Source organism: Schistocerca gregaria, chromosome 3, assembly GCF_023897955.1.
Source record: "Schistocerca gregaria isolate iqSchGreg1 chromosome 3, iqSchGreg1.2, whole genome shotgun sequence".
NCBI lineage: Eukaryota > Metazoa > Arthropoda > Insecta > Orthoptera > Acrididae > Schistocerca > Schistocerca gregaria.
In genome coordinates, this window is record NC_064922.1 from 430,703,322 (window position 1) to 430,719,471 (window position 16,150).

Consider the following 16,150-nt stretch of genomic DNA (forward strand, 5'->3'; position numbering starts at 1 on the left):
TGGGTGTGACACATGAGGATGCACAGGTCACACTGGGTCACACAGGAAGAGGTACTTACTAAGACAGTGCAGTTGTGTCTGCTGCCAGGCTGCTGTGAGGTGGCAAGGTGTGGAAGCATGCTACAGCAGCTGGATGGCATCTGTACCTGGTGGCAGGTGTCTAGTGGTAGAGATGCATGTGCACTATGCTGAAGTATGTGATTTGTGCAAACGCTTCCTTACAGCAACTAATTTCTTAATGTAAATACGAAATTTCTGCTTCATATTTTACAATGGTCATAGTTATAATGTTTAAATAATGCGCTGAGCGTGTTAGTAATTTGTTAGTAATTGTTGTATCTAGCGAAATATCATGCATTTGTGGAATTTCATGAACTTTTATAGTATTTGTTAGCACAGCACTAGCAGTGTCTTGTGTGGGACGATGAGCATGTTACTAACAGTGGACGCCATTTTGGGCCATGAAGTATACTAACTGGGTAATAGACATCCGTGGTAAGGATAATAAATTGCAGTGATCAGGAAAATGGTTGCCGTAATCCATCTATTTTATAAAAATGGATGCATGCATATATAAATACACATTTTTATATGTATGTAAATACACTCCTGGAAATGGAAAAAAGAACACATTGACACCGGTGTGTCAGACCCACCATACTTGCTCCGGACACTGCGAGAGGGCTGTACAAGCATTGATCACACGCACGGCACAGCGGACACACCAGGAACCGCGGTGTTGGCCGTCGAATGGCGCTAGCTGCGCAGCATTTGTGCACCGGCGCCGTCAGTGTCAGCCAGTTTGCCGTGGCATACGGAGTTCCATCGCAGTCTTTAACACTGGTAGCATGCCGCGACAGCGTGGACGTGAACCGTATGTGCAGTTGACGGACTTTGAGCGAGGGCGTATAGTGGTCATGCGGGAGGCCGGGTGGACGTACCGCCGAATTGCTCAACACGTGGGGCGTGAGGTCTCCACAGTACATCGATGTTGTCGCCAGTGGTCGGCGGAAGGTGCACGTGCCCGTCGACCTGGGACCGGACCGCAGCGACGCACAGATGCACGCCAAGACCGTAGGATCCTATGCAGTGCCGTAGGGGACCGCACCGCCACTTCCCAGCAAATTAGGGACACTGTTGCTCCTGGGGTATCGGCGAGGACCATTCGCACCCGCCTCCATGAAGCTGGGCTACGGTCCCGCACACCGTTAGGCCGTCTTCCGCTCACGCCCCAACATCGTGCAGCCCGCCTCCAGTGGTGTCGGGACAGTCGTGAATGGAGGGACGAATGGAGACATGTCGTCTTCAGCGATGAGAGTCGCTTCTGCCTTGGTGCCAATGATGGTCGTATGCGTGTTTGGCGCCGTGCAGGTGAGCGCCACAATCAGGACTGCATACGACCGAGGCACACAGGGCCAACACCCGGCATCATGGTGTGGGGAGCGATCTCCTACACTGGCCGTACACCTCTGGTGATCGTCGAGGGGACACTGAATAGTGCACGGTACATCCAAACCGTCATCGAACCCATCGTTCTACCATTCCTAGACTGGCAAGGGAACTTGCTGTTCCAACAGGACAATGCACTTCCACATGTATCCCGTGTCACCCAACGTGCTCTAGAAGGTGTAAGTCAACTACCCTGGTCAGCAAGATCTCCGGATCTGTCCCCCATTGAGCATGTTTGGGACTGGATGAAGCGTCGTCTCACGCGGTCTGCACGTCCAGCACGAACGCTGGTCCAACTGAGGCGCCAGGTGGAAATGGCATGGCAAGCCGTTCCACAGGACTACATCCAGCATCTCTACGATCGTCTCCATGGGAGAAAAGCAGCCTGCAATGCTGCGAAAGGTGGATATACACTGTACTAGTGCCGACATTGTGCATGCTCTGTTGCCTATGTCTATGTGCCTGTGGTTCTGTCAGTGTGATCATGTGATGTATCTGACCCCAGGAATGTGTCAATAAAGTTTCCCCTTCCTGGGACAATGAATTCACGGTGTTCTTATTTCAATTTCCAGGAGTGTATATGTATGTATATTCCATATCTGCTACTAAGCCACTGGACTGTTTTCAGCGAAAGTTGGTACACATGTCAGTTACTGGAAATTGTCGCTGTGAGGGTAAGAACAAACTGCCTATCAGAGGAGTGGGGGTTCAAGTGGAAAAGCGAATACCCTCACTTTAAGCATCCAGTATTTGAGAATGGGAGCTCTTACAAACTTGCAATAAACTTTAAAAACAATTACAAACCTGTACAAAACCGTTGCTCACAGACCGACTCCACAAAATGAAGAAAGGGAGAAAAAGTTTCTCACTTATTACAATTTTCGCTGTTCATGCTGTAAAATTTCCACATGACACAAAGACGTTTTTAATTTACTACTAATTGTACTCCAGACACAATTTGCAGACAGTATTCACATACTTGTCATTATAAGATACAGAGATCAGGAAATCCTGAGTTACGTGAAATACTTCCCCTGTTCCACTTATTCCTGCTACAAGGCCGGAAAGCAAAAGTTTTAGTTTATTTAGGCTGATGATAAGATGAAATTCACGCCTAGGGCAGTCCTGCTTAAAGTGGTCTGAATTATTACAAACGAGGCCTCCTGGTAGATGCCCCTTGTATTTAATGTAAGTTTGATAACGCCCCATACTCATCATGTACAGAATCGTTTTTTTAACTTCTTTTTTGATAGATCTTACTCCAGTTTTTGGTTCCATGGATTTTAGATTAATAGATCCCTGCTTGAAATCTCTGAAAATCTATAACCACATGCTGAGTCCTGGTAACAGGAGGAGTTGGATTGGATGTACATTTACATCCACATGACTGCTCTGCGATTCACACTTAAGTGCTTGCTTGAGGATACACAAAATCACTTTCAGATTATTTCTCGACTATTACCCACTCTAACAACACGTGGGAGAAATGAATACTTAAAGCGAGTGCGACTCCATAACTTGTCAGCTACTGCCCACAACACCCCCTGTGATGGCTCGGATCCGTGTCTCTGCTTCAGCTCTGTAGCTCCAACCACTAACCACTGTGTTGTGACACCACAGGAAGGCACTGCATGTGTAGCCTCGGCCAACTCTCCGCCAAACATGCCCTCTGGCACCGTTAGAGCGCATGTCCACACAGCTGGGCGAATCTGAACACAAGCGTGTCACGAAATTTCAAAATGGTATCATTTCTCCTCCCTCCCATACAAGTGGTCGCCACTTCCACTACACGAGAGGGAATGACAACCACTGAGTAAAGAGAAGATCTGGTCCAGCACTCCTAGTTTTGTACATGATAGTGGCCAGTCAAATACCCTGTGCCACGCCCATAATTAGAGCCAATTAATGTTCTCATTGTTCTCGATGGAATTACCTTCCTACATATCTGTTCATGGAAGCTTGCTACCATTTTCTTCCCAATGACAGCACTTGATACTCTTTTTACTAAACTCTCCATGGCACATGGGTATAACATTTGCAATATTTTCACATCACACAGCCTGAACATCTGTTTTTGTTCGCTTAAGGGTACCATGTAATACAGATCCTTTACCAATTCCGATTTTCAGTCATTCAAGAAACGATTATTCATCGAACATGCATCGAGTGAAGTAATCCAGCAAACTATTTATGCTGCCTCCTGTTTTCCAACTCTGATGCGTCTTGCTCTGTTACCTGAGCAATATAGACTTTCTGAATCATATTAAGATTCATTCTAATTCCCTGCAAGGATGTTGCTGAATGTGTATTATTTAAAATAATATCTACTCACACTGCCCTACCTTGCAATTCATCTAAGATCTCCTTCTTTGCTCTCTGTTTCGTTAAGGTATGAAATACTAACCCTATTTAAATATGCGTGTGTGGCTCTATCTTGTAATCCGTGTAACTGCACTCTAGAGCGCCCTCTCCTCTCGAAAAACGTCAACACTAACTGAATACTATTTATTTCTTTACTCACATCTAGCTGCTCATCTAAAGTCAACTGCAATGGCTCTCCGACCCCCTGGTAAAACTGGTGCGTTAACTGCGCCACAGTGCTTCCAAGAACCTTCCCACAAACGGCCACTTTGTAGGCCAAATCATCTATGCACAACCAAGAGACGCCCAGCACTTCCTTATGGCTATACATGAAACACGGCATAGTAGAACTAGACCCAGATCCCAGAAAATATTATACTAAAGCTGCCTCAGACACCATGTCAGCACTACGCTCACCCATGCTCCGCTATCAACGCTGTGGCGGAGAGTTTGGGTGGGAGTGGAGTCTGACTTGGGGTTATGGAAGCGTGCGCTTTTAATCAATTTTGGTTTCATGAAACAGCCATTTACAATACCAGAGCACATTCAAATACAGTATTGCTTCTGTCTGCAAACGGCTTTACAAATCGACAACTAAACAAATTAACAACAAGCATAGTGCTCACTACGATGATCTACAGCCCACTACTACCAACACCTGTACCTCAACCCAGACAGACAGCAGATGTGAAAACACAAGCTACATGGATACGTAACCTCTACAGAATCTACAAGAAAAAATTGCATAAACAAGGGAAAGGTAGAGTGACATATCGCTGTTATATAGTATTTTCACGATGGTCTTATTGTATCTTCAAATCAATCAATAGTGATAAGCTTTGGTAGTACCATGGCCACGCCATGAGAATAAATGTAAATACAGTTTCGGCACAATGAAATTCCTCGTGACCTTCCTGTGTTTGTTCGCAACAGAAAACTAAATGTGGCCAACTTCACCGATCATGCAACACTTTATTTTGGTAAATCAAAACTCCGATGACTACCAACACTTAGAAACTTCAATTATGGCACACATAAAAACTCATGTCATTTTATTCTCTGCACTTTGTTACTGTTATCCAAACTCCCCACTGTCCATCCTCTCTGTCTATGAGATGTCATCTTCTTGTGGACTTTGGAAGGAAGACACCATTTATTATACTTGACACTGTCTGTATTATAACCAGCTACACCCCACACTGATCATTGCAGTACACTGGTATTGCTGGCATGGTGCTCTTACTTCAACGGCACGCTGCTTCCCCAGGAACTGTCGGTGGTTATCAACGATCTTACCACACTGTTTAGCAAACCGTATTCTGCAGCTGCTCCTCGGGGCAGCAATGCCACAACAAAGCAAGTGTGGAACTACTCCGTACAAGCCCCTAGCGACAACCCACGACTTGTCAGCTACTGCTCACAATGGCCTCTGGTGCTGATTCAAGTCGATGTTGCCACTCCAACTCCGTAGTTCCAACTGCCAGCCACTGTATCATATCACCACAGGAAGGCTCTGCATGGTGCTGCTTCTCCTAAATCACCACCACATTTGCTGGTGAAACTAAATGCTGTAACAGCACCAGAGGGCAGGAAGAACGACAAATGTGTCATGAAATATGTGTTTCACTCCTCACCTACCAGCAAGATAAGGTGTGGAGTCTCAGAAACAGAACTGATGCATAGTATGCTGAATGTGAATGTCTCAGTGCTGTTTGTTCTTTCCATTGGTGGCCACACAGTGGTGATAAAAAACTCTTAAGCCATCTGGACTTCAATGGCTACCTATAGTTCTAGATCATCCTTAGAAGCATGAATTTCGGACCTCAGTTGTGGTGGAATATTTATTATAGGTGCCACAATCAACGTGAATCATAAATTGCGAAGATTGTGAAAAGTCTGTAATAATATAAGAGTCGTGGAAATGAGAGAAAAACGCTCATATTTTGTAACTTAAGGGGCGTCGGAACATTAATTTTTTTCACATTTTCGGACTTCTATCTCATTATAAAATTTGCAATTTTTCAAATTTATAGACTCACCTGGGAAGTATTTTATTTTATTTTTAAATATGAACTACATTGGTTGAAAACGTTAAAATTTTTACGTAGATTACTTCAAGATCTAATAAAATCGGTTATTTTTTATACAGAAGGCTGTGGACTGCTGTGTTATAAAGGTCATGTCCAGAAGAGGATGGGCACCAGGTTGAGGAAGTTGAAACAAAGTTTGAGAGACAAAAAACTTTCTGATGGTAAAACCATAAAACGCAGGCTGACAGACAAAATGATTGATGAACTACAGCAGCATTATGGGATGGCCATTAGGAGTAATACTGAGAATTTGTTGAAAATAAAGTAGGCAGTATGGGCTACCTTCTTCCACAGACTGTCAACTGATGAAAAACCAGCACACCACCCCTACTGGACACGATTCATGCTGTAATCACTGCAATGCCCAGTACTCAAACAGTTCTTATAGCCATAAACATTCCATCCTAGCATCAGTCAAGGATATCATAAAACCTATTTACAGAGAGCTGGCAAATCCTGAATTACTGAAGAAGTGTCTGCGTGGTCAGACTCAAAATCCCAATGAGTCATTCAATAATCTTATATGGACTCACTTAACAAAAAATGTTTTTGTTGGAATGAAGTCACTAAAGTAGAGGGGGGGGGGTCAGTGATGCTGTTATTGTTTTTAATGATAGCAACATTGGTAGGGTGAAAGTGCTACAGCGTATGGGAGTTAATGATGGAGCAAACTGCATCAGAAAAATTGAACGGATGGACAAGGTTCACATTGATAAAGCAGAGTATGCAGCACGGTTGGCCACTAAAGAGTCCAGAAAGAAGAAAGGATGGAAAAATCTTTAAAAAAGATCAAGAGGATGATATACAGTATGGTGCAGGGTGCTTTTGAGTGACTAAAAATAAAAAATTAAATGTATATTAAGTGAGTAACAGTCTTTTGAAACTGTAGAAACCGTTCCTAAAAATTTACATTTTCTGTTGCGTTTTTCTATAAATCTCAAGAACCATTTCGAGTAGAGTATTCAAATTTTCAGGGAGTAATAACATACATATTCTGAGTACAATGAACTAAAAGAAGAACTTAATGTTATGTATAATTAAAATTATTTAGGATAACGTACAAAAAAGTACACACAATTTTAAAAGTATAATTAAAAATTTGTATTTCCTAAAGCAGTGGTTGAAATGCAATTAGTGTAGTTCAGTAGACTCAGAACATAGAGTTTAATGTCCTGTAAGAGTTTCATGTCAATGGCTACAATAGTTCCTGAAATACAAGGAAGCCAGTTCACTAAATTTAACATTGTCGGGATATGGCGTTTCATCTCCCCTTAAAGAACTGATATGTTTTCAGGATAAAGTCGTCGAAGAGATGGAGTTTGAGAAATCCCACATTGAGAAGACTTCATTTGAGGACATATTGGAGCAAATCGGCAGCTACGGGAAGTTCCAAATACGCTTGAGCATTGTCTTCTGTTGCCTGACACAATTATTTTCCTCAATGTCTTCCTACGGCACGCTCATTGCCCTTACAGTACCTGAACACTGGTGCCACGTTCCAGGAAGAGAAGGTACCAATTCAACAATAGTAATGTGGAAGAAAGTGACAATACCAAGGCAAGTAGCATGACATGAATTTAATCTGAGATTTCTTACTTTAGTACCTCCATAACGATTTTTCGAAGATAAATTAGAATTGTGGCTGTATTAACGTTCTATGAAAAGACTGAAACTTTTTAAAATAATTTTGCTTTTGCTCCCCTATATATGAGCACTAGACTTTCTTTCCTTCATCGAAGAGAATAGTACAGATACATGGTTCTAACAAAATAAGAATGTCCAATGTAATGGAGGACGTGTCTATAAGGCTTTACCAAAAAGTAAAACAGCAGGTCCTAAAAATTATGACAGTGTCCCCTAATGAGATTGCTTTCACTGTTTGAACACAGATAAACGGACTTATGCTTCAGCATTCTGTTACTTGGTTTACAAAATTAGCAAATATTCACATTGAATGAGTATTTATGATCAATTGCTTAGAGAACGACCATGAAGTATAAGCATATCAAACAATGATTTTTGTTTTCATTTTTATTTCAAACTAAGCCTCCTCTTTTTACGTGGTTTAAGGAAAGTGGCTTAACTGCAATCGTTGAACAGAGCTTCACCGACAGTACGCACCAAGTAATCATTTAGAGAGGAGCTCCATGAGAAACTGAATTCAACTGGATGTCCACCTCTCGATTATACCACTTGCCACAAGACGTAGTCTTATTGACTAAAATTTATGTGTAGTTACGCCACTCCAAACGTTTGTTATACTACTCCTGGCTCCGGCGATTTCCATGCTGAGTCCATGCTGAGCTAGAGGGAAGTCATCATCTTAGTTCTCCAGACGTTAAATTCCTGTTGGTGCCATGTTCTGTTCTTGTAATTGAGCAAATAATGTTATTACCCTGTATTATTTCATTTAACAGTGTTTATCGAGCAAAAACTGTCGATACTTTAACATCCTAGTAAATACCTACGGGTTCTGATTTTCCTCTAAATTTACAATTTCAGTCAAATTGTTTCCATACAATAGCTACCGTTGTCCTATGCTTTCGCGTAGTGAGGTAACAACTGGGATTCCTGCAATATAAATTCAGTACAATACTTTGCAGCATCTATTTAGGTTTAAAATAAATTATTGCAGTAATTTTTGTATTTTAGGGAAGAAGAAGTGTACAGCAGTTGCGAGATGAAGGTACCAAACCGAACGAACGAAACAGCACCATGTATGTACGGATGGGAATATGACGACACTTGGTTTTCTGCAACTGCTGCTTCCCAGGAGAACTGGGTATGCGAAAGAGAAATGTATCCTAACACCATATATTCTGCCAGTCATTTTATTTCCATCGGTTTTGCTGTTCTGCTTTTCTACGTTGGTGACAGGTAATACTCAAATGTAATAGTGGGTACTTTTCTGTTAAGGACACTATAGAAATTTATCTCAGCCATTAAAAAAGACATGGGTTCGATGAGAAAGAATGAACTGCACGGAAAGTATAATTTTCAAAAAAAAGTCTATTTGAGACAATATATCAAATACAAACTTAGTTTGTTGAAATTAGTTTTCTCCTCCTCTATTATTTCTATGCAAGTAATAGCACAATATTTTCATAACAGCTCTCAAACTCTAAGAGTTGTGTTCATTTGCACTATATGTAAAATGTTTGCCCACTTAGAGCATACAGAACACTATTCTGCCGTCATATTAAGCGATGCTACTCTAACACACCCTGAATTCCTAAAATCGAGACTACGGGTCTATACTCTGGTGGTGGATTTACCTGAACCGAATTTCCTGTTCATTGTGAAACCACAGGAGCAGGGTACATTGCTATCAGATAAGTCAATGAATTCCGTGCAGTATTAAGAATACTTCCTTTTGTATATGATGTTTGATGAGTTTCGTGCAAAGTGTGACTGATTAGTTTTTAAAAACTTCATCGACTTAGGTATATTAATCATCTCTTCAATGCAAAGAAAATATCATTTTCACATTAATACTTTTGTTACTGGAATTGCAGATGTTCTTTGTAGTAACAAATGTAACTGACCCATAGTTATAAGTCTATTCTGCTGACCAATAGTTTGTACTGAAGTTCTCACTGATTACTACCTGGGTTATGGGGTAGAGAATTGTAGGTCTCCTCTTGATAGAGCATGCTATCGGCAGTGACAAAACCGAATGACATCAAGCGACAATGTCGGATTTCATTCTGCCAGTCCTCCCCCACACCTGTGATGTCACATTCCAAGGCGGTGGAGGTAACCAAGTAGTACTGTTTAAAGTTGCAGGAAATTCAAAAAATGATGCGATATTCATTACATTACAACTGTTGTAAGTTCAAAACAGGATTTCCTCCACCCCTCTGACATCATAGCTCATTTGTGCTAAGAGTCGAAATGTCCTAAGTATTAACTGGTGGGAAATTCAAAAATTCCAAGATGAGCAATTGTCCCCTCGGTGGTAAATTTAAAGAAATCCAAGATTGTGGAATTGAACCTGAATTAAAAAAGTATAGAAGCCAAGATGGAGGATATAGACCCAGGCTACAGGACTACCATCCCACTTGTAATAAGTTCAGAATCCTGCCCTGGTGCATAATTCCAGTTTAAAAAGGTGAGATAGCCCCTCCTTGAGGGAGCCTCCTCCATACAGACATTTCCCCTGCCCCAACACACCACTTCCATCGATTTCACAGACAACAGGTACCAAGACACAAGTTGAGTCCTCTTGTAAAAAGTCGAAAAAGGAGAGAAATTCAAAAAGCACCCTGAGCTTCCCCAAACTCAGGTGCCATTAGATGCCATAAGTTTAAATACACATTACTGGCACGCTCAATATGTTGTTGCAAACTGTGTTGATAATGTCACGGGAGAACTGGGTCACTTGTCCTAAGTTTGGATGACCCTTAAGTTATGTTGCAAACTCTACAAGAACACTGAGATAGCAACCGTGGGATCATGCCATTGCCATAGAATACTACTACATCGGTGCACAATGAGGCCAGTTCGATGAGGTTTACTTTCACCTGTAAGGCGCTGTTAGTACCTGCAAATTAATAGGGTTTTCCCCACCCCTCCAACGTCATAGCTCTTTATGCAGCCTGCTTGGTTGTTACGTCACTTATGATAAGTTTAGAATCCCAGAGCTTACTTGCCCTGAGCTACAAATTGTGAGAAATTCAAAAAACCCAAGATAGTGCTTCCGATTTCCACCACTAGTATGTTGTTTGTGGTGGCGCAGCAATCGTTTCCAACATTTCTCTGATGTCACAACTAATACGCCATAAGTTGAAATGGTGGAGCTATTTGAAAATGCAGAGAGCATGGCACATCATGGTACAAGGCTACAGTCAAGTCACTGCTCCAGATAATGAGGCTGAACATGCATGTGCATGATGAGGTGTTCTACAAAGTGGTGCTCGTAGTCAAACAGTATTGGATGACATATGTTGTCTGGAATTTCAGCAAAATGGAGATGTCCTCCGACTGAAATAAGGATATCCTGAAGAAAGAGACTGAAACGTGTGACTGTGAACCAGTAGGTTTTTCTTCGCCTTTCCTGAGTGAAACACATTCCTATGAAATCGTTTCACACTGAACATGACTGAAAATTACAACAGAAGAACGTTGCAGTTGAGTTACTGCTGATGACATTGCTACGTCTAGAATTTATCACAAGAAGTAGAACACAGTCTGTAGTGCGTACAGTTTTCAGATAAGAGCTGTGCACTACAAAGTAAATGTCACGTACTTTTCGAATCCCTTTCGGATCTCTCTAGTCTCAAGAGATGAGATGTCTTTTTATACTGAACACTGGGAGCCATGAAGCTCAGTGTTTCCACAAGGATGAAGAACGTATGTACGTTACGGATAGACCTCATGAGGATAGATCTGCGGGATTGTCTTTGTTAAGAAAGCGGAACTACTTAGACTGAGATGTCCGTCTCGTGACTTTGGTCACTGGATTGTAACAAAAGCTGTCCAGCTGTTTGGATCACTTCTTATCGAACCTAAAGCAATCGAAACTGATAGAAAATGTGCCATATGCGACAGAGAAATGGTGTAGTTCACATCAGCCGATCGTTTCATTGTTTAGTAGACTGTAACGTCCATTATTTAGTAGAACTTGGTATTCCGGTTTTGCGTCGAAGTAATTGAATTCTGTTTCGAAATCAGCGAATTTTGTTTTAACATCGCTTCGCATAAAATATTCTTTTAGGATTTTCGATGGGATAGCGAGGACTTCAACTAATGAAAACGATGTGTATAGTGTACATAATAGCGAATATTACACAGCATTTACGACATTTTATTAATTTTTCTCTATAACTGCAGTGGTATTGTGTGTCTATGCATAGAGAACCCTCGAAACTGACTTTTATCAATCTGTACATATGCGTTCTTCAATGAAAGTACTAAATCAGTGACAGTCAATATGTCTGCACAAGAGCAAAGCTCTGGCTCATGTGCATTAGCTCTTTTTCCTGGTCGCACATTTTCCCCAATTCCATGCCATAATATCTGAGCATAAGGAGGAGGAAGAGGGGAGCCTACGAACACGTCGTCTTTAAATTGCAATTCAGTCACACAGCATACGGTTTAGTTTCATGATTCATATTTCTCAACATCACAGACAAAACAAATTATCAGTATTATTTAAGTATGTTTTGCGTTCTGAGGACATAGTATAATTTTTATTTGGTACAAACTGTCGGTATACGGACAGATGCAGACATTTAGACATTTTCACATGTTTTATATATATATATATATATATATATATATATATATATATATATATATATATATATATATATATATAACGACATCAGATGTGATTATCCGAATGGGACGGAAATCGATAGGTGCGTCGAACACGTGCTGACAAACAAATGCTTATAATTTCAGAAAAATTGCATCATTTATTCAAGAGAAAGAGCTTCACAAATTGAGCAAATCAGTAGGGCGTTGGTGCACCTTTCGTTCCTACGCAAGCAGCTATTCGGCATGACACTGATTGATAGAGTGGCTGGATGTCCGCCTCAGGGATACAGTGTCAAATTCTGTACAACTGACGCGTTAGATCCTGAAAGTCCTGAGCTGATTCAAGGGACGTGCCCATAATGCTCCTAACGTTGTCAACTGGGGAGAAAACCGGCGACCTTTCTGGCCATGGAAGGGTGTGGTAAGAACAAAGACAAGCAGTAGAAACTCTCGCCCTGTGTAGGCGGGCACTACCTGCTGGATATTTAAACTCCTGACGGATTTTAATGAAGGGCAACAAAACGGAAGTATAATATCATTGGTGTACCGCTGTGCTGTAAAGGTGCCACGGATAACAACCAAAGAAGAACTGCTATGAAAAGAAATGGCAGCGCAGATCATCACTCCTGGTTGTTAGGCAGGATGGCGAGCGTCTTCGCTAGTCATTGGGGCTCAGTTCGAAGCGGGGCTCATCACGGAACATCATTCTACTCTGGTCTCTACTCCAGTCAATGAGATTCCAAAAAATGGCTCTGAGCACTATGGGACTTAAATAAACTTCTGAGGTCATCAGTCCCCTAGAACTTAGAACTACTTAAACCTAACTAACTCAAGGACATCACACACATTCATACCGGAGGCAGGTTTCGAATCTGCGACAGTAGTGGTCGCACGCTTCCAGACTGTAGCGCCTAGAACCGCTCGGCCACAAAAGGCCGGCAATGAGATTCCAGACCGAAGGCGTGTCTTGAGAGGCACTGGACGGTGGTGAGATACCAAACTGACTACCGCCCACCATTGGTCTGCTAGATGGGAATTACATTACACATCGATCAATTCCAGCTGCACTTGCCCAACTTACTTTCAACTGAAACGGCAAACCGTGTCGAATCACCTCAGAACACTTGTAAGATAGGTATTGTCCTCAATACCTGTAGAAAACTATCGTTGTAATTCTTAAATCATGAAACCTCACGTTTTCTTCGACGGCAGACGGTGTATTTTTTTTGTCAGAATTTATTTCTTCTTCAATGTTATTTTGTTTTTAAATGCATGCCCATCAAATCAGAAACAAATTGTTCCCCAGCTTTCAGTTGTTTAGTGTGGGGAGTGTGCTGTCAAGTCCACTTAAAATGCGAGGTCTGCAATCAATTCCGAGTGTTCAGATGATCGCTCCTGCTCTTCTTTTCCCTTCATAAATTCAAAATAGTGGGTTTTAAATAGGAAAATTGTCCCAGGTAGACTCCTCTACTTAACCAACGTACTTTCCGGTATTATATAAAGTCCCTATATCATTCCCTCAGTTCAATTGAAAACTGTTGCAAGACTTCAGAAAATGTGCTATTCGGATCACGAATATCATAACGTACTCCATGCCTGCAAATTAGCACAAAATGCTTCTCGATGTACTGAACAATGAATGCCGCCCTTTGATCGTTCTAACTGTTTGCTCTTTCGTCGTCAACTAAATATTTAAATTACACTGAAGATCCAAAGAAACTGGTATACCTGCCTAATATCGTGTAGGGCCCTCACGAGCATGCAGAAGTGCCGCAGCAGGATGTGGCATGGACTCTACTAATGTCTGAAGTAGTGCTGGACGGAACTGACACTATGAATCCTGCAGGGCTGTCCGTAAATCGGTCAGAGTACGAGGGGTTGAGACTTCTTCTGAACAGCACGTTGCAAGGCATCCCATATATGCTGAATAATGTTAATGTCTGGAGAATTCGGTGGCGAGACGAAGTGTTTAAACTTAGAAGAGTGCTCCTGGAGCCACTCTGCAACAACTCTGGACATGTCGGGTGTCGCATTGTCCTGCTCGAATTGCCCAAGTCTGTCGGAATGCACAATGGACATCAATGGATGCAGGTAACCAGACAGGATATTTACGTACTTGTCACCTGTCAGAGTCGTATCTAGACGTATCAGGGATCCCATATCCCTCCAACTGCACACGCCTAACACCATTACAGACCCTCCACCAGCTTGAACAGCCCCCTGCTGACATTCAGGGCCCATTGATTCATGAGGTTGTCTCCATACCCGTACACATCCATCCGCTCGATACAATTTGAAACGAGACTCGTCCGACCAAGCAATATGTTTCCAGTCATCAACAGTCGAATGCCAATGTTGACGGGCCCAGGCGAGGCGTAAAACTTTGTCGTGCAGTTACCAAGGGTAGACGACTGGATCTTCGACTCCGAAAGCCCATATTGATGATGTTTCGTTGAATGGTTCACACGCTGACACTTGTTGATGGCCCAGCATTGAAATGTACAGCAGCCAGAGGAAGGGTTACACTTCTGTCACTTCAGTCGTCGTTGGTCCCAATTTGGAGCGTCTTTTTCCGGCCCCAGCGATGTCAGAGATTTATTGTTTTACCGAATTTCTTACATTCACGGTACACTCGCGAAATGGTCGTACGGCGAATACCTCACTTCATCGCTACTTCGGAGATGCTGTGTCCTATCGCTCGTTGGCCATCTGTAACACTACATTCAGACTCACTTAAATCGTTATAACCTGTCATTCTAGCAACAGTAACCGATATAACACCTGCTCCAGACACTTGTTGTCTTATGTAGGCATTGACGACAGCAGCACCGTATTCTGCTTGTTTACATATCTCTGTGTATGAATACGCACGCATGTTCCAATTTCTTTGGCACTTCGGTATATTTCAGCATACTGTTGTAATATCGCATAAGATCTACTGTTAGGGTAGCCAGTAGTATTTTAGCAGACGAAGTGGTAACCACGCATTTGTTACAATGTAGTAATTTTACATTGTTTGTTGCACAGTGGCAATGGTTGTTAAGTATTTAGATGGATTTTGTTACTGTATAAATGACCTGAATCTCTTGCTTTTGATCGACTAGATACATAGCACGAATGGTAGGTCCATCTCATGATGCTGGTTGTGGCGTACTAATAGCAGTGCACTGCGCAAATGAGGGAGGGGAGACTAAAATTTTTGGATAATAAATTGTGGTAATTAATATTAAACATAATTTGTTTCATAAATTTGATAATTAAGATTAAGCTAAAAGCATTTAGAGGCGTGTCTAAACAAGATCATAGGTTCACCACATGCTTTCAATCTTGGATCGCAAACTATCGTAATTAAAACGACACTTATGAGACAATAATTAGATCCTATATAATCAAGGGCAAGAGCCCAAGGCAGTAGTTTGTTTATATAAGCAGAGCTGGTCCAAGTGGCCGTTTTGATACAGAAGAAGAAAGTAACGTTTGTCCCAAAAGCTACCCCCTGCCCTCTCACTGACGCAGGTTTATGTGTAACTAAGTAATTTCCATCAGATGTCTGTACATTGACTTTTACTAGTTACTTAAAGACAGTAGTGACAATCTGCTAGAGATGGAAACAGAATAATTTTGGAACTGTAGAGCTTCTATTTCAACAGAAAAATTAGTCTTATTTCGAACAGTTTCTCTTATGTTTCCCTAATGCTATCCATTGAGCTTTTCTGTTTCACTTGTCACTGTGCCGGCGCACAATACATTCGAAATAAAAACGTTAAACTGTTTATATGTTTCAGATTTGGCCGGAGGATACAGTTTCTTGTGAGCATAGGCTTGATGGCAGTATCCCGATCACTGCTAACTGTTTCGGCGTCAGTCTTCCCCCTGTACGTCGCTCTCTCAGCGGTGGCAGAGAGTCCAGGCTTGCCTAGCTCAGAATCAGCTATAGCCATCGGTAAGCTTCTCTGACTTCGAAACAATGAAATTAAAACGTTGTTGCA

At 41.9% G+C, this 16,150-nt stretch overlaps 1 protein-coding gene across 1 annotated transcript in view; it reads left to right on the plus strand.

Annotated features, from left to right (window-relative positions):
* The first annotated feature begins 7,341 nt into the window (after window positions 1-7,341).
* LOC126355405 (carcinine transporter-like) overlaps window positions 7,342-16,150 on the plus strand; it is a 615,184-nt gene continuing 606,375 nt past the window's right edge. Inside the window, exons 1-2 of the mRNA XM_050005709.1 lie at window positions 7,342-7,457; window positions 15,947-16,104. Coding sequence (XP_049861666.1) covers window positions 7,342-7,457; window positions 15,947-16,104 — 274 coding nt within the window. The remainder of the gene's footprint in view (window positions 7,458-15,946; window positions 16,105-16,150) is intronic.